At 37.2% G+C, this 23,601-nt stretch overlaps 1 protein-coding gene across 1 annotated transcript in view; it reads right to left on the bottom strand.

The window, feature by feature from the left end:
* Nucleotides 1-5,894: 5,894 nt before the first annotated feature.
* CCDC7 (coiled-coil domain containing 7) overlaps nucleotides 5,895-23,601 on the bottom strand; it is a 422,824-nt gene continuing 405,117 nt past the window's right edge. Inside the window, exons 37-38 of the mRNA XM_049881615.1 lie at nucleotides 11,241-11,315; nucleotides 5,895-6,034 (exon numbers count right to left, since the gene is read on the bottom strand). Of these exons, the coding sequence (XP_049737572.1) occupies nucleotides 5,895-6,034; nucleotides 11,241-11,315 (215 nt within the window). The remainder of the gene's footprint in view (nucleotides 6,035-11,240; nucleotides 11,316-23,601) is intronic.

Here is a 23,601-nt window from a genome sequence, read left to right as displayed (position 1 = left end):
GGTTTTGTCAGATAAGGGTAAAAGCTGAGGATGATTTGTTAGCCACTAAATAAAAACCTTAATGCATGTTAGGGTGATAGTCCCATACTGTCAAATTTATATTTATCCGTCTCTTAATTCTCACAAAAAGTCCTGGCTAGATTGTTCCCATGTAGTTGTTTTGATACATCTTGAAATTAAAAGTTTAATGTAATTTTGGAGATAAGTGATATAGAAGACTAGCTGTCCTAAATGATCTGATTCCAACAGCTAAAATACTAGATTAAAAATCTATTTTAAAATATATTGCTGAGATGACATAAAAAAGGTACTCTGGAGGCCAAAAATGAAGTGAAATCATTTAACTTAGGAATTTCTGCTAAGCCCAAGAATATGTGAGCTTCTACCTGGTATAGTGGTTAAATGTTTGGCTGCTAACCAACAAGGCTGGCAGTTCAAATCCACCAGCTGCTCTTGGAAAATCTACTGGGCAGCTCTATTCTGTCCTGCAGGGTTGCCATAAGTCAGAATCAACTCGAAGGCAACAGGTTTGGTTTTTTGGTACCTGATGGAAAACAATTCTCCCAGGGTCTCTTCTGTTTCTGCATATCTTGTGAGCAGAGGCACTGACTGCCTGTATTCTACACTAACTTTTCAAGGATGGTTGAACAGCCTTGGATGATAGGTTTATTTACTGTCTATTATAATAAAAATAATGTGTCCCTCCAGAGTAAAGGTCAGGCAGGCTTATTTTCCATTATATAAGCTCATGGTTCCTCTTGTAATATAACCCACCACACGCATGTATAGGTGTCACCTGGCCCTCTTTTTGTCAGCCTGTGGGAATTAAAGTTCGGAGATACAAATGCTGATACTCTGGTTACTGCAACTGATATAAGTAATAAATTATCCTTTGTTTCTGTTCCATGAGATTTGTGTTTTCTATCAGCATCTATGAAACTATGGCAGGCTAACTTGTTAATCCGTAAGTACAACAAATCTCTGACCATTCACAGTTTTTGACACTGCCTTGATGGCTACCTGAGTAAGATGTAGATGTCAAGAGATGAAGTCCAACACTTGAACACCAATGTTCATTGCAACACTATTCACAATAATTAAAAGGTAGAAACAACTTAAATGTCCATCAACAGATGAATGGCTAAACAAAATGGGGTACGTACATACAATGAGATACTACTCAGCCAGAAAGGGAAATGAAGTGCTGATACATTCTGAAACATGGATGAACCTTGAAAACTATGCTGAGTGAAATCAGTCAGTCACAAAAGGAGAAATATTGTACGATCCCCACTTACATGAAATACTTGGAATTGGCAAATATATAGAGACCAAAGTTTGAGTGGTTGCCAGGGGTGGGTGGAAGGGCAAACGAGGGATTCATTGTTTAGGGGGCACCAGGGTCGCTATGAGTTAGAATCGACTCAATGGCAATGTGTTTGGTTTTTTGGGGTTTTTTTTTTGAGCTTCTGTTAAGGGTGATGAAAAAATTTGGAAACAAAAAGAAGTGATGGTTTTACACGATGATAAATGTAATCAGTATCACTGAATTATATACGTAAAAAATGTTAAAAAGGCAAATGTTTTGTTATGTATGTATATATGTCTGTGTGTGTATATATACATATATTTACCACAATTAAAAAAAAAAAAGGGAGAGAGATAAGGTAGGCCCTGCCCAAGCTGGGAGTCTAACAGGAGCCTCCATTATTTTGATGTAGCTCAAAGAATTACAGATACTAAAAAAAAAACAGTAAGTAAGAAATAATAGTAGATGCAAAAGTGGACTGCAAAAACTTGCCTGTCATAATCTTAGAGTCGAATAGAAATTTAAAATAAAAATTCCTCCATAAAAAAATTGGTAACCAAAAGCTAACTCTCACATTCGAATTCTGAATTCATGCTTAATGAATAATCCAAAACATGACCCCACGTGGGTATTGCTCCCAGAAAATTGGCAAAAGAAAACAGAATTCAACTCTGGAGGAAAAAAGTTAGATCCATACCTCAAATTATTCCCAAGATAAAGTCCCAAAGGAAAAAAAAAAAAAAAAAAAGAGAGGTATTCAGTTAAAAAAAAAAAACACATATGGAAATAAGACACCATGAGTGAGAGCAAGAAAGCAGAAGAGGGACACCCACAATGACTTCAGAAAACAAAATTGTCAAGAAAAGACTAGAACATAACCATCTTTAATGCATGTAATGGAGCACAGTGGTTAAGGGGCACAGTGGCTAAGAGCTAAGGCTGCTAACCAAATACGTTGGCAGTCCAAATTCACCAGCTGCTCCTCGGAAACCCTATGGGGCAGTTCTACTCTGTCCTCTAGGGTAGCTATGAGATGGAATTGACATTACAGCAGTGGGTTTGGGTTTTTTTTTGTTTGTTTGTTTTAACGCATGCAAAAAAAAAGACAGAGAGAGAAAAGAGAGAAGCTTGTAAATATCAGCAAGAAACATGACACCAAAAGACTGAAAAAATACATTTGAAGAATAAAAAGACCTGCTAGAAATGGAAACATATGACAATTGAAGCTAAAAATTAGTGGAATTTATGCTTCTGGTTCTGACAGTATAGCTGGTATCAGGCTAACCTTCCAATAAGATCCACAAGTGATAATTACTGGAGTTATCAAATACAGATTTTAAAATAACTATGATAATATGTTCAAAAAAAGATGAAATTTTCACCAAAGAATTAGAATGTATTAAAAGAATCAAACAAAAATACTAGAACTAAAAAATATGCTAACTAAAATTAAGAAGTTAATACAAGATTTTTAACAGAAGAATACAGAATGTAAGAGGGAAAAATACAGATAAACGAAACATTAATACTGAAGCAAAGACCACTGAGCAAAACAGAAATGAAAATTACAGACAAGGGCATAAGAGACATATGGGACTTGAAAAAAAGGTATGCTATATCTACCTTGAAACCTCAAAATAAGAGGAAAATGAGAAAGGTTCAGAAACAAAGAGATACTGGCTAAGATTTTCCAAAATTGACAGAAGATACCAAACCACATATTCAAGAAGCCCCAGGAGCCACAAAGGGTAAATTAAAAGTCTACACACCTAGGCATCTCATAGTAAAACACTAATAATAATAATAAAACGTGAAGAGAAGCACAGAAAAAAGATAAATGACTGTCAAAGGAGTGACATTAAGACTTAGAGCTGACTTTTCAACAGAATTAATGAAAATGAGAAGACAAAGCCATGAATACTTTAAAACGCTGGACGAGAATAGTTGTCAACCTAGAATCCTATACGCAGTAAGTAAACACATTTTGTGTCCAACAAAAATCTGACTTTCCCAGAAGATTTCTCCAAAAGGAATTTGCTAAAGGGAATTCTTGAGGCAGAACAAAAATGATCCCACTAGAGAAATAGAAAGCAAAGCACTGAGAGCATCAAAAAATATATGTGGATAAATTTAAATGTATATTAATTATTTAAAATAAAATCATAATATCTTAAACAAAAAAAAAGTCACCAGTGAGTCGATTCTGGCTCATAGCAACCCTAGAGGACAGAGTAGAGCTGCCCCACAGGGTTTTCAAGGAAGGCCTGGTGGATTAGGATAACATAAAAAAGGAACCATTATAATGTTGTATTTTTTTTATATTAATCTTTATAATTACAGGAATGTCTAAAATATTTCATTAAGAGTAAAATGAAAAATTACAGTGGGATACCATCTCAGCCCTGCAAAATTGCAATGATGAAAAAAATAAAACAGAAAACAATTGCTGGCGAGGTTATGGGAAGATTGGAACTCTTATTCACTACTCGTGGGATTGTAAAATGTTATGGTGCTTCCTCAAAGAAACAGAAATACGTTATGATCCAGCAATCTCACTTCTAGATATATACTCTAGAAATCTAATAGCAGTGACACGAATAGACATATTTATACTTACGCTCCCCAAAACAACCAACCAAACCCATTGCCATGGAGTTGATTTCAATTCACAGCAACCTGATGCTCATTGCAGCATTATTCACAATAGTAAAAAGATGGAAATAACCTAAAAGCCCATCAATGGATGAACTGATAAACAAAATGTGGTACATATACATACAGTGGAATACCATATCTTTAGGCAAATAACATGCACCTTCTACATTCATTTGTCAACGGTGCCTACCCCTGCGAGGTATTTTGTTAAGTGCCACCATGCATTTTTCTTCTTACACGGTCCTGTAAAAAAAAGTTAGCATAGTGTGCATACAAAAATACCTTGTGGGAAGAGGATATGGTTGGCTAACAAATGTAGAAGGTGCACATTATTTGTGTAAATATATGGTACTAAGAAGTTGCAAAGAATAATGGTGAGTCCTTGAAACACTGTATAATGTGGATGAATCTGGAGGTCATTATGCTGAGTGAAACATGTCAATCACAAAAGGACAAATATTGTAAGATCTCACTTTTATGGAAACCCTAGTGGCGTACTGGTTAAGTGCTATGGCTGCTAACCAAAGGGTCAGCAGTTTGAATCCGCCAGGCATTCCTTGGAAACTCTATGGGGCAGTTCTACTCTGTCCTATAGGGTCGCTATGAGTCGGAATCAACGGCACTGGGTTTTTGGTCTCACTTTTATAAGAAGACAAGAATAGATGTATAGACCAATGCTCATTGGTGGCTACCAGGGATGGGGTAGGGGAAAACATAATCAAGTGTAGACACATGCTAGTTTTGGTGATGGGAAAAGGAACATCAAATATGGGTGAAGTGCACACAACTTGACCAGGGTAAATGATGTCACTAAGAAGTGCACAAGAGAAAAGGATGTCTTTCATAAAGGATATGACAAATATAATTTGCCAATAACAACCAACAAACGTGTGTAGTTACACAAATGTGTGTACAGGCATATAAGTACATGAGTATTAATGTGTGGGTACATATGTATGCACAGTTGAAAGCATCTATTGGCATGTGTACATACAGGTATGTGTGTGCAAGTATGTATATCCATGTATATAATAAACCACATATGGGACACAGGTATGGATATTTCTTAGACATAACTGAAAACCTTGAGAGATTGACTTTCGGGGTTTGAAGATTTTAGGACCACAGTTTCATGGGACAACTCAGGCAGTTGGCATAATATAGTCCATAATGTGTATCTTCTACATTCAAGTGTGATGAGTAGTGTCTGGGGTCTTAAAAGCTTGTGAGCAGCCATCTCAGATATAACTATTGGTCTCTACTCATCTGGAACAACAGAGAAATAAAGAAACCAAAGACTTAGGGAAGAAAGTAGTCTATAGGACTAATAGTCGACATGAACCACGGCCTCATCTACCCTGAGACCAGAAGAATTAGATGCTTCCTAGCTACCACTACCGACTGTTCTGATCAGGGCCACATTAGATGGATCCGTATAGAATGGGAGGAAAATGTGGAATAGAAGTCAAATCTTTAAAAAGCCCAGACTTACTGGGCCAGTTGAGACTAGAGGACTATCTGAGACTATCACCCTGAGATACATTTTAAACCTTAAACTGAAATTATCCCTTGTGGTCACCTTTTAGCTAAATAATAGATTGACTCATAAAATAAAGAATATCACCTATAAGTAATGATCTTCTTTAAAAAAGTCTTCTATAAGAGACCAAATGATCAAAAATTACTCTAAAGCAAAGATAAGAAGATAAAGGCATACGGAAACTAGAGTACTGAAAATGGTACATCTAGAACAGCATGAATGAGAATAATGACACATTGTGAAAAAATGTAACCAATGTCACTGAATAATTCATGCAGAAATTGTTAAATGGGAGCTGAATTTGTCATGTAAACACAATAAAATATTTTTAAAAAGAGTAGAATGAAAAAGCATACTACAAAAGCTATTCTGAGTAATTAGATACTTATTTTACACCTTCTTGTATAATCTTTTACCTTGTTTTTCAAAGGGTGATAAAGTGATCACCTTTGTTGGGAATTTACTTGGTGCGATTTGCTTGTCTTCTTGATGTTGTATCAATAGATCCATGTTTTTAAATAAGTGTGTGCCTAAAATAAAATTAAAAAAGAAAAATACCATGAAGATTCTATGACTATTCACACACCACTCCCCCAGCTCTTGACTTCTGCATTTGTAATTTTTTCTTCTTAAATTTTAGTGTTTAACCACTTGTCTATATTTCTTCAATCTTTAAAATCATGTCACCATTATCTCTTCCTTTTCTTTGCTCTGTGTTCCTGAATAACATCTTTCTTAATTCTATATTTATCCCAATCCGATGTTATTTTGAACCAGAATATTCATTTTTGTATTTGGTCTGTATTCTGTTTTCAACCCCTTCTCTCTTGTGAATTTCTACATTTTAAATTTTATTTAGGACATTTTGATTATATATTCATTATTAATATGTATAAGTTAATTAGCACAGTGGCTCTTAACAGGCATGATATTTTAAATCGACTGAACTTAAGCAACAGCATTTTATTCCTTTGTGTAAAGCTGTGCCCTCAAATTGACAAGGAGTCAATTATTAATACTGAAGTTAAAAAAAAAGGAAAAAAAAAGAACCTAACCAAAAGTATCTTGAAAATTAAGGACACAGAAATACACTTCATCATAATCTACCAGTTTTTATAGAGTAAAAACAAAAAATCAATTTGAATACTTAGTTGAAACATAACAATATACTCTTTCTTGGATTATAAAGAAGTATATGTCTAATACCGTTTCTTCAGGGCTGGAGGCAGTAATGTAATCTCTGAACTTTATAACAGTTAAAGAACTATACCGCAGCTGAGCTATTATGAATTTGTCTGCCATTTTAACCATAAAGAGTGAATTGGTAATTAATGAAATAACTATCTGTTATATTCTTCTTATTACATTAGTCACTAGCCATTCTGCTGTTGAAAATTAAAGCAACTTGCTTATCTAAGCCGGAAGTAGAAAATGACGAGTTGGAACCAACATCGCCCCCTAAACGGATGCTCATGCCCTCCCTCTGCAGCAAAGACCCGAAAACAAAGTAAAAAAAAATACAAATGTCAATCCTGGAACCCTAAGCATCAAATGAAGGGATAAAGAACTAGATCAAACATCAAATGGAAGAAGAAACTGAAGAAAAACAGAGAACAAGAAGAGATGCAGAGTGGAGGTACCCTCCCAACTAACAGGGCACAACATCACCATCTTGGAACATTTATTGTGTTTTTCTCTCTTCCTTTTCTTTCTCCTTCCCACCTAGCCCCATATGCCTCCCCCCAACTCTTGCCACCAGCACCCACCATGCTGCCATAGATAGAATGCCACTGGAGCACTGGCCTGCTGCTGTACCAGGTCTGCCCCACCCCCACCCACGAGCCCCCACTGTGCCACAATTTTTTTTTTTCATTTTTCTTTTTCTCTCTTTCTTTTCTTTCTACCTCCCACCTAGCCCTGTATACCAGCTTCCCCCCCAGCCCCCCCAATTCTGGCTGGTCACCAGGTCTACCCTGTTCCTCACCCACTGGCTACCATTTTTTTTTCTTTCTTTCTCTTTTCTTTTTTCTCCCCTGCCCCCCACCTAGTCCCATATGCCACCTCCTTCCCATTGGCCCTAGCCATGCCATCCCAGCTAGAGCATCACCAGCACTCTGGCCCACCACTGCCCCGGGCCCCACTCCTCCTCCCCTCCTGCCACTCAACCAGTTGCTGAATGGTGGGAAGAGAGCCTGTGCCACTACTCGTCCAACACCCCTGCCTATCTGGTGAGAGGCTGTGAATGCTTCCAACCCTCTGACAAATATCAGGAGGCAGACAGCTCCTGCCCAGTCCATCCTCAGCTACTTTACCAAACCAGTGTACAGCAAAGTGGGCTCAATGACCCTGCTGCTGCCCTGCCAACCTGGACAAGGTGGTGAGAGCTACCAGGCCCACAGATAAGATAGCAAATTATGTCTGGCCTTCTTATCCTAACATATCAAAACAAAACAAAGAAGCAGGACAAAACAAATTAATACACAATCCATAAATAAATAAAATGATACCTTAATGTCTTGGAGACAACAAGCAATATCAAAACATATAAAAAAGCAGGACAAGATGGCTCCAACAAGTGACCAAAATAAAGAATCAGATGACCTTCCAGTAGCAGGAAAGGCAATGAAACTATTTGATATGGAATTTAACAGTAATATTTAGAGCTCTACAAGAGATTAGGAAAGAGATCAAGGAAAACACAGGCAAAACCAACAAAAACATACCCAAAATCAAGGAAAACATAGAGAAAACAACACAATAATTCAGGAAAATAAAATAAGAACAAAACATCAAAATAAATAATTAGAATTCATACAAAAATCATCAATTAGAAATCCAAAATATACACAACAAAATTTCAGAAAGGAACAATTAATAGAAAGTTTTGGGAGCAAATTTGAAACAATGGAACACAGAATCAGGGAGATTAAAGACAAATCCACAAACGTCACTTTGAGGAAAAATCAGAGAAAAGAAAGAAGAAAACCTAAGAATTATGTGAGACACATCAAGAACAAAAACTTACATGTGATTTAAGTTCCAGAACAGGGGGAGAAAAAGAAAAAAAAAAGATTGTTGAAGATTTGCAGGAAGAAAATTTTCCAACTACCATGAAAGACAAAAAGCTGACCATTTAAGAAGCTCAACAAACCCCACGTAGGATAGATCCTAAAATAAAGTTTCCAAGAAATATCAAAATCATACTTGCCAAAACCAAAGACAAAGAATCATAAGAGAGAATCAAGAAAAATGAAAAGCACTAACAAAGGGGAAACAATAAGATTAAGCTCTGATTCCATGGCAGAAGCCAAGCAGGAAAGAAGGCAAAGGAAGATATATGTAAAATCTCAAAACAAAAAAACTGCCAACCAAGAATAACATATCCTATAAAACTCCCTCTCAAATATGATGGTGAAATTAGGCATTTCCAGATAAACAGGTATTAAATGGAGAAGAGACAGTCTCTTTAACAAATGGTGCTGGCAAAACTGGATGACCATCTATAAAAAAGTGAAACAGGACCCATATTTCACACTATACACAAAAACTAACTGAAAATGGATCAAAGACCTAAATTTAAAACTTATAATGATAAAGATTATAGAAGAAAAAATAGGGACAATACTAGGGGCCCTAATACATGTCATATATACAACACAAACTATAACTGGCAGTATGTAAACTCAAGAAAATAAACTAGATAACTGGGACCTCCTAAAAATTAAACACTTTTGCTCATCAAAAGACTTCACTGAAAGAGTAAAAAGAGAACCTACGGATTGGGAAAAATATTTTGGCTACAACATACATGACAAGGGTTTAATCTCTAAAATCTATAGAATACTTTAATACCTCAACAACAAAAAGACAAACAGCCCAATTAAAAACTGGGCTAAAGATATGAACAGGCACTTCACTAATAAGACAGTCAAAAAGCTAATAGACACAGGAGGAAATGCTCTTGATCATTAGTAATCAGAGAAATGCAAATCAAAATTACAGTGAGATACCATCGCACCCCAAGATTACTGGTATACAAACGCACACACACACACACAAAAAAAAAACAGAAAATAACAAATGTTGGAGAGGTTGCAAGGATATTGGAACTCTTATGCACTGCTGGTGGTAATGTAAAATGGTACAACCACTATGGAAAATGATATGGCACCTCCTTAAAAAGCTAGAAATAGAAATACCATACCCAGAAATAACCATAAGATCCAGCAATCTCACTCCTAGGAATATATAGAGAAGCCACACAAATAGACATATGCCTATGTTCATTCCAGCATTATTCAAAATAGCAAAAAGTTGGATACAACCAAAGTGCCTATCAACAGATTAACAGATAAACAAATTATGGTACATACACACAGAGGAATACTACACAACAATAAAGAACAATGATGAATCTGAAAAACATCTCACAACATGAATGAATCTGGAGGGTATTTGTCAGAAGAGGACAAATAATGTACGAGACTACTATTATAGCTTTACGCACATTTAAAAAAAATCATTAACTACAGAGTAGACAAGTGGTAAATTTGGTGAAGGGAAAGAAAAAACACTATATAGGGGACATCCATACTACATGACCAAGGCAAAGTCATAGAAGCTTCCTAGATACATCCAAACACTTTGAGGGACTGAGTTACTGGGGCTGAGGGCTGGTGACCATGATTTCAAGGAACATCTAAGGTCAACTGGCTTAACAAATTTCATAAGGAAAATGTTCTGCATCCTACTTTGGTGAGTGTTGTCTGGGATCTTAAAAATAAGTGAGTGGCCATCTAAGATACATCTATTGGCCTCATCCTTTCTAGAGCAAAGGATAATGAAGAAAACCACAGATACAAGGAAAATATTAGTCCAAGGGATGAATAGACTGCATGAACCACAGCCTCCATTAGCCTGAGCCCAGACGAACTAACTGGTGTCCAGCTACCACCACTGACTGCTCTGACAGTAATTACAGTAGAGGATCGTGGACAGAGCAGGTGAAAAATGCAAAACAAAATTCAAATTCGCAAAATGACCAGACTTACTGGTCTGACAGAGACTGGAGGAACTTCTCTATGGCCCCCGGGCACCCTGCTAACTCAGAACTGAAACCACCCCTGAACTCCACCTTTTAGCCAAAGATTAGACAGGGCTATGAAACAAACAATAACACATGTGAGGAACAAGCTTCTTAGTTCAATCAAGTATTGAGACCAAGTGAGCAACACCTACCCAAAAGCAAAGACAAGATGGCAGGATGGAACAGGAAAACTAGACAAATGGACATGAAGAACCCAGGAAGGAAAGGGAATGGAGGAGAGTGCTGACACTTTGCAAGGAGTGCAAACAATGTCACACAACAATTTGTGTATAAGTTTTTTAATAAGAAACTCATCTGCACTGTAAATTTTCACCTAAAACAATAAAATTTTTTAAAAAGTGAGTAGAATAGCTTTGAAAATACTTGCACCAAGCATATTGTAAAATTACAATAGCACTGACTTAATAGGGATTAATTTCTAAATTGATATGTTCTAAAACTAATAGTATCTAGCTAATTTTCCATGGCTAGTTTTTTTTTTAGTAAACACTAGAGTTTCACTACATAAAGACTTTCACCCATGTAACACTTTAGAGGTACATTGTCAGTAAAGATTCATACTTAATTAAAATCCAGGGAAGAAAAAGAAAGCATGAAAAGTTAGTCTTCAAAAGCTCTTGTGTTCTTACCACGTCGACTCTTTAATTGTGTCTCCTTTATTATGTCTTTTCCAACAGTATTTGTCAGGTGTTCTATATCAGTCTCTACAGACACACAAAAAAATTTTTTTAAACATTTTATAAGATAACCATTAATGTGTATGAGTGAATTACTAACTTAATTAGCATTCATTTCTTGATACTGAAATGGTGGATATAAGACATTATGCATTTGTGAAAACCCATAGGATTGTACAACACAGTGAACCTTAATGAAAACAAAGGAGTTCAGTTCGTTATAATTTATGATGTTGCCTGGCCACCATTACCAAATGCTTTGATCAAGAAATCAATAGGCGAATCCTGATCAAAAGGGGAAAAGTTGGAACAGAATCTCAAATTCTTACAGAATCCAGACTTACCGGACCTATTGAGACTGGAGGAACTTCCAGATCTATCGGTCTGAGAAAATTAAGCTGTTAACCAAAATTATCTCTTGAAGTCATCTTTAAATTTAACAACAGATTAGCTAAATTACTAAAGAATATTCACCATGGGGATTGCACTATTTTAAAGAATTGTCTATCTAGGATCAAAGTGACAACAGTAACTATAAAGCAAAGATGAGAAGTTTATGGGATAGTGAGTCTAAGCCAGCAGTAGCAAAACAATACAGGTAGAGATAGTGAGAATGGTGACACAATGTGAAGATTGTAAACAATGCATTGAATTGTACACATAGAAATTGTTGAATGAGTGTATGCTTTGCCAAGTATACTTTCACCAAAATTAAAAAAATTTTTTAATTATAATAATAATTTATTAATATTGGTTCATCAATCACAAGAAATGTACCACACCAATGCAAGATATTAATAATAGGAGAAACTGTTAATGCAAAAGGAATCACTATTTTGCAACCCTTACTGAAATGATAGATCTGGGACTATCATCAATGGTGGCCAAACCATTTGTTGAAATGTTGATGATACATATTGCAATGGAAGTATTAGGCTGATACTGCCTGAATCCTCAGCTACTAAAAGTGAGACAACTGGACATCAAGTGTCTTATTAAATAATGCTATGGGAAGTACACAGCACCACATACAAAATAGACATGCCTAAAATATTGAACCTGAATATAATCAAGCTTTAAGATCTAACTACCAATTAAATGGAAAATGAGGGATAAGGAACCATGAGGAAGCAGTTAGTCAAAGACAGAATGTGGGATATTATACGGGAAAAAAATGACCCTTACTTCTTTCTGGTCATTCTTACCTCAAACATATTGAGTTTCATCTTGGACATGCACAGATAGATCCTCAGCCAAAGACTCAAGGTGGCTCTCTGGAGCTCTCCCAAGAGCTCTGTCTTTTTACACCTCCTCCTTCTTTGCTTATATTCTGCCCTTCAAAATTTTTAGTTGTCTCTGCTTACCACACTGTGGAGTCTGTCTCAACTCAGAAATATTATCAGGCTGTATTTTGTTTTCCCTTCCTATGCTGCAGTATAAAAATTGTCTTCTATGCTGTCTATATCCCAAGGTCTGAAAATGATCATTTCATATATTATATTGTCTACTTTCTTAGTTGTTTGTAGTGGGAGAGCACTCTCCAATAGCAGTTAATGTATTTGATCTTTTTTGACTTTGCAAAATGACAATTCGTATGGTTCATACTAATTTATTTTTGCACAGGGTCCCCAGAAAAGGACTTGCTAATGGGTTGGTTGTAAGATGGTAAAGAAAGAAATCAAAATTGACTCCAAAGTTTTTGTTCTAAGCAACTATAGTTTTACTACCCTTTTTCCCTTGAATTACTTATATTTCTTTCTTCAACCTTTATTTCATTGCAAAATATAACAAAGATCTAGAAAATCCCATAAAACATATATTGCTTAATGACCACTCAGAATCAAGAAACAGAAAATTTCCAACCATAAACCCCCCACAGGCCTCATCCCAGTAACAACAATAACCCTCTCCTCTTGAATTAACCACTATCCTAACTTTATTGTAATCACTTTCCTGCTTTTCTCAATGATTTTATTAGCCAAGTGTGTATCTATAACCATCTTAGTTTAGTTTTGGCTTTTTAAAATATGTCTCTTTTAATCTTTGAGTTATCCCTTATACCTTATTTCCTTTTTCCTTGCACTTTTACAACTAATTTGTTGAGAAATTAGGTTCTTTGGTTTCCTGCTACTTGGATTTTCCTGATTGTCTCCTCATAGTGTAGTTTAAGATGTTCCTCTGTATATAACCTATAAATTGGCAACTGGATCTCAATTGTTGGTAAGATTCAGTTCCAATTTTGGGGGGTTTGGGGGACAAGATAACTTCACTGATGTTCATTGTCTTCTTCATTATCTTCCATTAGCACAAACATAATGTCCAGTTGTATCCCTTTGTGCAATATCAGCAGCCATTAATGCTTAATGCTTGATCCATTAATTCACTATGAATTTCAGAATAGTGATAGTATGATTCTACCCTTCGTATTTTATTTATTAGCTGCAATACTTCTATAAAGAGAAATATCTCCACTTCACCAAGTGTACACTTGGATACCCACCATATGTACAGTTCACATGTGCAAGGTAGAACGAATGCTTCATCTTTTCTCTTTCTTTCATAGTAATTTCCAAAATAATGATTTTGTTCCACATCATCTTTAAAATGTAATCAATTAACCTCCTCTTGGTTTCAGCTGATGTTATTACATTAGCCCTCTAACATTCCAGTGAGTACCTCTTTTGAGGTTCTCAGGTCCATCAGGCACTTACCTCTTCTTCTTCATGCGGAGATGCTGATACCACACAGGTCTTGCAGCTATTGGAGATTTTTCACCACATGCTCAAATTTAGGGGTTAATGTTAATATTCTGTCACTTAACTTGTAGGGGGGGAAATTTTCCACTGGTTTTTAATTTTGCTATCTTAGTTGTTACATATTTATCAGGGGTAGACGGAGAAAACTCAAAAACAATGTCACAGTCACACCCATATTCCCTCAATCTTCCCAATTTTTGCCTTTTATTTTACTTGCTAAGAGCCCCAGTGGTGCAATGGTTAAGTGCTTGGCTGCTAACCGAAAGATCAGCGGTTCAAACCCACCAGCGGTTCTGCTGGAGAAAAGACTTGTCAATCTGCTCCTGTAAAGATTACAGCCTAGGAAATCGTATAAGGTAGTTCCACTCTGTCATCGCCCATGCTTCTGTCAGTTTGTTGTACCGTGGGGGCTTGTGTGTTGCTGTGATGCTGGAAGCTATGCCACCAGTATTCAACTACCAGCAGGGCCACCCATGGCAGACAGGTTTCAGCTGAGCTTCCGGAGTAAGACAGACTAGGAAGAAGGACCTGGCAGTCTACTTCTCAAAAGAATTAGCCAGTGAAAACCTTATGAACAGCAGCAGAACATTGTCTGATATAGTGCCAGAGGATGAGTCTCTCAGGTGGGAAGGCACCCAAAACATAAATGGGGAAGAGCTGCCTCCTCAAAGTAAAGTCGATCTTTATGACATGGATGGAGTCAAGCTTTGGGGATCTTCATCTGCTGATGTAGCATGACTTAAAACGAGAAGAAACAGCTGCAAACATCCATTAATAATCAGAATGTTGAATGTACAAAGTATGAATCTAGGAAAACTGGAAGTCATCAGAAATGAAATGGAACACATAAACATCAATATCCTAGGCATTAGTGAGCTGAAATGGACTGGTATTGGCCATTTTGAAGCAGACAATCATATGGTCTACTATGTCAGGAATGACACTAAAGAGGAATGGCATTGCATTCGTCGTCGTAAAGAACATTTCCAGATCTATCCTGAAGTACAATGTTGTCAGTGATAGGATAATATCCATACACCTACAAAGAAGACCAGTTAATACAACTATTATTCAAATTTACACATGAACCACTAAGGACAAAGATGAAGAGACTGAAGATTTTTACTGGCTTCTGCAGTCTGAAATTGATCAAACATGCAATCCAGGTGCACTGATAATTACTGGTGATTGGAATTCAAAATTTGGAGACAAAGAAGAAGGACTAGTAGTTGGAAAATATGGCCTTGGTGATAGAAATGATGGCAGAGATCAAATAACAGAATTTTGCAAGACCAATGACTTCTTCATTGCAAATACCTTTTTACACCAGCATAAACAGTGAGTATACACATGGACCTCACTCGATGAAATACACAGGAATCAAATTGACTAATCTGTGGAAAGAGATGATGGGAAAGAACAATCTCATCAGTCAGAACAAGGCCAGAGACTTACTGTGGAGCAGATCACCAACTGTTCATGTGCAAGTTCAAGTTGAAACTGAAGAAAATTAGAACAAGTCAATGAAAGCCAAAGTATGACCTTGAGTATATTCCACCTGAATTTAGAGACCATCTCAAGAATAGATTTGATGTGTTGAACACTAATGACCAAAGATCAGATGAGTTGTGTAAGGACAGCACGCATGAAGAAAGCAAGAGGTCATTAAAAAGACAGGAGAGAAAGAAAAGACTTAAATGGATGTCTGAAGAGACTCTGAAATTTGCTCTTGAACATAGAGTAGCTAAAGCAAAAGGAAAAAAATGATGAAGTAAAAGAGCTGAACAGAAGATTTCAAACAGCAGCTTGAGAAGTATTATAATGACATGTGCAAAGACCTGGAGGCAGAAAACCGAAAGGGAAGAATATGCTCAGCATTTCTCAAGCTGAAATAGCTGAAGAAAAAATTCAAGCCTCAAGTTTCAATTTTGAAGTATTCTATTATTTTCTTGAAGGAAAATATAAAACGACACAAGAAGCATCAAAAGAAGGTGGAAGGAATATACAGAGGCACTATACCAAAAAGAAATGGTTGATGTTCAACCATCTCAGGAGGCAGCATGTGATCAGGAACTGATGGCACTGGAGGAAGAACTCCAAGTTGCACTGAAGGCATTGGCAAAAAACAAGGCTGCAGGAACTGAGATGTTTCAACAAACGGATGCAGCACTGGAAGTACTTGCTCGTGTATGCCAAGAAATTCAAAAGACAGTTACCTGGCCAACCGACTGGAAGAGATCCATATTTTATGCCTATTCTCAAAATGTGATCCAACTAAAAGCAGAAATTATCGAACAATATCATTAATATCACACACAAGTAAAATTTTGGTGAAAATCATTCAAAAGTGGCTGCAGGAGTACATCAACAGGAAACTGCCAGAAATTCAAGCTGGGTTCAGAAGAGGACATGGAACCAGGGATATCATTGCTGATCTCAAATGGATCCTGGCTGACAGCAGAGAATACCAGAAAGATGTCTACCTGTGTTTTATTGACTATGAAAAGGCATTTGACTGTGTGGATCATAATAAATTATGGATAACATTGCAAAGAATGGGAATTCCAGAGCACTTAATTGTGCTCCTGAGAAACTTGTACATAGATCAAGAGGCAGTCGTTTGAACAGAGAAAGGGGATATTGTGTGGTTTAAAGTCAGGAAAAGTGTGTGTCAGGGTTGTGTCATTTCACCACACCTATTCAATCTGTATGCTGAGCAAGCTGCACTATATAAAGAAGAACAGGGCATCAGGATTGGAGGAAGACTCATTAACAACTTGTGTTACGCAGATGACACAACCTTGCTTGCTGAAAGTGAAGAGGGCTTGAAGCGCTTCCTGATGAAGATCTAAGCCCACAGCCTTCAGTATGGATTACATCTGAACATAAAATAAAAATTCTCACAACTGGACTAATAAGGAACACCATCATAAAAGGAGAAAAGATTGAAGTTGTAAAGGGTTTCATTTTACTTGGATCCACAATCAACACCCATGGAAGCAGCAGTCAAGAAATCAAATGGGGGGGGCAAAGATGGCTGACGAGGCAGATGCTACCTTGGATCCCTCTTGCAACGAAAAACAAGCGAATCGATCATATACATGACAGTCTATGAACCCTGACCATCAAACACAGATCTAAAGAGTTGACCTGAGTGACAGCTGAGCGAAAAGCTGCATCCTGAACCAGCGACCACTTCTGGAACCCGCGACCCACCCCACAGCCTTGAGCCCCTGAAGTTCCCTGGTGCCTAGTGGCGGGGCTGATTGTGGCTTGCTGAGGCGGAGCAGGCATGGGACACAGCCCTAACCCCTAGCCCCCTGCGGTAACCTCCGTAGAGACTCAGCCAGCGCAAGCAGTTTGCACACCGAAGGGGCTGACGAGAGAACAAACAACCACGGGGAAGCAGCGACTGTTTTTGGAGCCTGGAGCCAGCGTCCCAGTCACAAAACCTTGGCGTCGGGCTTCGGACTGGGCGCAGGGAAGCTGAGCACGGCATCGGCTTCTGAGACAGCACAAGCACGGAACACAGGCCTGACCCTTGGGGGCAATCTCTACCCAGCCAGTGCACACAGTCCACGCGTGCCTCTGGAATCTCTGATAAAACAGTATCCCAAGCAAGATAAGTAACTTTGTCTATATTCCGGGGTGCTACTCTCTACTATTTATCTGAACCCTCCTCTCCCCTTCCCAGGCAGCTTCATTAACATTGGAATTTCCTGGGCCAGAGAGTGAAGTGCTATGTGGTTTCTTTTTTCTTTGTTTGTTTGTTTTGTCTTTTCCTAATCCATTCTCCTGGCTTGAGAGAAGCAGCTACAAAAAACCCAGGGACCAAGAATCCTTCTCTGACTTCCCAAAAGTGGACTAAAAATACAGAACCAGCTCCAGCCAAGCATTTGAGATCCACAGTCTTGGGCTTTCATCCCTACAGGGAACAAGGTGGCTATTATAATGCAAAGGCAATTCTGATAGGGATCTGACTGTAATTGTTTTAGTGGATTACTCGAAAGACAAGTTTCCCAGGTCTGATATCTCTACCTATTAAACAGAGCCCTCACTGACCCACAACGGGGGACTCAGGGCTGAAGCTCTACCCAAACCACCTAACCTCCTGCCATAGGGGTCTGAGGATAGTAACATCTACCAATCTGTAGAGGTACATGCATTGGGTGCTTAAGGTACAGCTGCAGAGCCCACCCACCAAAGTGCTTTAGGAATAGAGACACACTTACCTCACTGGCACTTGGGGGAAGACTGTCAGCATCCTGCCCCCCCTGGAATGTGACCCCCTGCTGCTACTAGAATCTGGTGCACACAACTATCATCACTACTCCTCTGAGCAAATAGGTGACAGTCTACCTCACACACTTGATGACCCAAAATCAGATTCTACTCAAAAATAGTGAATGGACTCTTAGGGTTATATTTCTGGTAATGGCCCAAACCAGCTGGTAAGAGGACATAAGTGATTCAAAGCCTACAACAATCAAGACAGCACAATCTAGTAGCCCATCTATGTACATTGAAAGAAAACAAAACAAGATAAGTCTCAGTGAGCAAATATAAAATAAACCATTACAATATCTTATAGATTGCTTGGAGACAGCAGTCGATATCAAACCACATAAAGAAGCAGACCGTGATTGCTTCTACAACTTCCCAAATTAAAGAATCAAAATCTTTCCCAAATGAAGATACAATCCTGGAACTGCCAGATGCAGAATATAAAAAACTAATTTACAGAATGCTTCAAGACATCAGGGATGACCTCAAAAATGAAATAAGCCAATCTACAGAAAAAGCCAAGGAACACAATGATAAAGCAGTTGAAGAAATCAAAAAGATTATTCAAGAACATAGTGGAAAAATTAATAAGCTGCAAGAATCCATAGAGAGACAGCATTCAGAAATCCAAAAGATTAACAGTAAAATTACAGAATTAGACAACTCAGTAGGAAGTCAGAGGGGCAGAATCGAGCAATTGGAATGCAGAGTGGGGGAGCTGGAGGATAAGGCAATTGACAGCAATATAGTTGACGAAAAACCAGATAAAAGAATTTAAAAAAATGAAGAAACCCTAAGAATCATGTGGGACTCTACCAAGAAGGATAACTTGCGTGTGATTGGTGTTCCAGAACAAGGAGGGATAACAGAAAATACAGAGAGAATAGTTGAAGATCTGTTGGCAGAAAACTTCCCTGACATCACGAAAGACGAAAGGATAGCTATCCAAGATGCTCATCGAACCCCATATAAGATTGATCCAAAAAGAAAATCACCAAGGCATATTATCATCAAACTTGCCAAAACCAAAGATAAAGAGAAAATTTTAAAAGCAGCCAGGGATAAAAGAAAGGTCTCCTATAAAGGAGAATCAATAAGAATAAGTCCAGACTACTCAATAGAAACCATGCAGTCAAGAAGGCAATGGGATGACATATATAGAGCACTGAAGGAGAAAAACTGCCAGCCAAGGATCATATATCCAGCAAAACTCTCTCTCAAATATGAAGGTGAAATTAAAACATTTGCAGATAAACACAAGCTTAGAGAATTTGCAAAAACCAAACCAAAGCTACAAGAAATACTAAAGGAAATTGGTCAGAAAACCAATAACATCAGATACCAACACAATACAAGGTCACAGAACAGAACATCCTGATATCAACCCAAATGAGGAAATCACAAAAACAAATTAAGATTAATTTTAAAAAGAAAAAAATGCTCAAAACAGGGAATCATTGAAGTCATTATGTAAAAGATCACAATAATCAAAAAGAGGGACTAAATACAGGAGGCATAGAACTGCCATATGGAGAGGAAAACTAGGCAATATAGGACGATACAAGTTAGGTTTTTACTTAGAAAAAAGGGGGAAATATTACGGTAACCACAAAGAGGTATAACAATTCCATAACTCAAAATAAAGACCAAGAAAAACATAACAACTCAGCAAACATAAATTCGACTACTATGAAAATGAAGAACACAAAATTTACAAACAAAAATGTCTCAGCACAAAAAAGTAAGTGGAAAAATGAAATTGTCAACAACACACACAAAAAGGCATCAAAATGACAGCACTAAACACATTCTTATCTATAATTACACTGAATGTAAATGGACTAAATGCACCAAAAAAGAGACAGAGAGTCTCAGACTGGATAAAGAAACACGATCCGTCTATATGCTGCCTACAAGAGACGCACCTTAGACTTAGAGACACAAATAAACTAAAACTCAAAGCACGGAAAAAAATATATCAAGCAACAACAAGCAAAAAAGAGCAGGGGTAGCAATATTAATTTCTGACAAAATAGACTTCAAAGTTAAATCCACCACAAAGGATAAAGAAGGACACTACATAATGATTAAAGGGACAATTGGCCAGGAAGATATAACCATTTTGAATATTTATGCACCCAATGACAGGGCTGCAAGATACATAAAGCAAATTTTAACAGAACTGAAAAGTGAGATAGACACCTCCACAATTATAGTAGGAGACTTCAGCACATCACTTTGGGAGAAGGAGAGGACTTCCAGTAAGAAGCTCGATAGAGACATGGAAGACCTAATTGCTACAATCAACCAACCTGACCTCATTGACTTATACAGAACACTCCACCCAACAGCTGCAAAATATACTTTTTTTTTCTAGCGCACATGGAACATTCTCTACAATAGATCACATATTACATCATAAAACAAATCTTTGCAGAATCCAAAACATCGAAATATTACAAAACATCTTCTCAGACCACGAGGCCATAAAAGTGGAAATCAATAACAGAAAAATTAGGGAAAAGAAATCAAATACTTGGAAACTGAGCAATAAACTGCTCAAAAAAGACTGGGTTATAAAAGACATAAAGGAGGGAATAAAGAAAGTCATGGAATGCAATGAGAATGAAAACACTTCCTATCAAAACCTCTGGGACACAGCAAAAGCAGGGCTCAGAGGTCAATTTATATTGATAAATGCACACATACAAAAAGAAGAAAGAGCCAAAATCAGAGAACTGTCCCTACGACCTGAACAAATAGAAAGAGAGCAACAAAAGAATCCATCAGGCACCAGAAGAAAACAAAAAATAAAAATTAGAGCTGAACTAAATGAATTAGAAAACAGAAAAACAATTTAAAGAATTAACAAAGCCCAAAGCTGGTTCTTTGAAAAAATTAACAAAATTGATAAATCATTGGCCAGACTGACTAAAGAAATACAGGAAAGGAAATAAATAACCCAAATAAGAGATGAGATGGGCCATATCACAACAGACCCAACTGAAATTAAAAGAATCATATCAGATTATTATGAAAAATTGTACTCTATCAAATTTGCAAACCTAGAAGAAACGGATGAATTCCTAGAAAAACACTACCTACCTAAAGTAACACAATCAGAAGTAGAACAACTAAGTAGACCCACAACGAAAAAAGAGATTGAAACGGTAATCAAAAAACTCCCAACAAAAAAAAGCCCTGGCCCCGATGGCTTCACTGCAGAGTTCTACCAAACTTTCAGAGAAGAGTTAACACCACTACTACTAAAGGTATTTCAAAGCATAGAAAATGATGGAATACTACCTAACTCATTCTATGAAGCCAGCATATCCCTGATACCAAAACCAGGTAAAGACACCACAAAAAAAGAAAGTTACAGACCTATATCCCTCATGAACGTAGATGTAAAAATCCTCAACAAAATTCTAGCCAATAGAATTCAACAACATATCAAAAAAATAATCCACCACGACCAAGTGGGATTTTTACCAGGTATGCAAGGTTGGTTTAATATTAGAAAAACCATTAATGTAATCCACCATATAAATAAAACAAAAGACAAAAACCACATGATCTCATCAATTGATGCAGAAAAGGCATTCGACAAACTCCAACACCCATTCATGATAAACACTCTCAGCAACGTAGGAATTGAAGGAAAATTCCTCAACATAATAAAGGGCATCTATAGAACGCCAACAGCCAACATCATTCTAAATGGAGAGAGCCTGAAAGCATTTCCCTTGAGAACGGGAACCAGACAAGGATGCCCTTTATCACCACTCCTATTCAACATTGTGCTAGAGGTCCTAGCCGGAGCAAGTAGGCTAGACAAAGAAATAAAGGGCATCCGGATTGGCAAGGAGAATTAAAATTATCTCTAATTGCAGATGACATGATCTTATACACAGAAAACCCTAAGGAATCCTCCAGAAAACTACTGAAACTAATAGAAGAGTTCAGCAGAGTCTCAGGTTACAAGATAAACATACAAAAATCACTTGGATTTCTCTACATCAATAAAAAGAACATTGAAGAGGAAATCACCAAATCAATACCATTCACAGTAGCCCCCAAGAAGATAAAATACTTAGGAATAAATCTTACCAAAGATGTGAAAGACCTATAAAAAAAAACTACAAAGTACTACTGCAAGAAACTAAAAAGGACCTACATAAGTGGAAAAACATACCTTGCTCATGGATAGGAAGACTTAACATAGTAAAAATGTCTATTCTACCAAAAGCCATCTACACATACAATGCACTTCCGATCCAAATTCCAATGACATTTTTTTAAAGTGATGGAGAAACAAATCACCAACTTCATATGGAAGGGAAAGAAGCCCTGGATAAGTAAAGCATTACTGAAAAGAAGAAGAAAGTGGGAGGCCTCACTCTACCTGATTTTAGAACCTATTATACAGCCACAGTAGTCAAAACAGCCTGGTACTGGTACAACAACAGGCACATAGACCAATAAAAAAAAAAAAAATTTTTTTTTTAGAACAGAATAATTGAGAACCCAGATATAAATCCATCCACATATGAGCAGCTGATATTTGACAAAGGCCCAGTGTCAGTTAATTGGGGAGAAGATAGTCTTTTTAACAAATGGTGCTGACATAACTGGATATCCATTTGCAAAAAAATGACACAGGACCCATACCTCAGACCATGTACAAAAACTAACTCCAAGTGGATCAAAGACCTAAACATAAAGACTAAAACAATAAAGATCATGGAAGAAAAAATAGGGACTACATTAGGAGCCCTAATACAAGGCATAAACAGAATAGAAAACATTACCAAAAATGACAAAGAGAAACCAGATAATTGGGAGTTCCTAAAAATCAAACACCTATGCTCATCTAAAGACTTCACCAAAACAGTAAAAAGACCACCTACAGATTGGAAAAAAATTTTCAGCTATGACATCTCCAACCAGCGCCTGATCTCTAAAATCTATATGATTCTGTTAAAACTCAACCACAAAAAGACAAACAACCCAATTAAAAATTGGGCAAAGGATATGAACACGTACTTCACTAAAGAAGATGTTCAGGCTGCTAACAGATACATGAGAAAATGCTCTTGATCATTAGCCACTAGAGAAATGCAAATTAAAACTACGATGAGATTCCATCTCACTCCAACAAGGCTGGCATTAATCCAAAAAACAGAAAATAATAAATGTTGGAGGGGCTGAGGAGAGATTGGGACTCTTATACACTGCTGGTGGGAATGTAAAATGGTACAACCACTTTGGAA

Source organism: Elephas maximus, chromosome 4 (genome assembly GCF_024166365.1).
Source record: "Elephas maximus indicus isolate mEleMax1 chromosome 4, mEleMax1 primary haplotype, whole genome shotgun sequence".
Classification (NCBI taxonomy): domain Eukaryota; kingdom Metazoa; phylum Chordata; class Mammalia; order Proboscidea; family Elephantidae; genus Elephas; species Elephas maximus.
The sequence above is the reverse complement of the archived record's forward strand: the minus strand, read 5'-3'. Positions and strand labels throughout refer to the sequence as shown.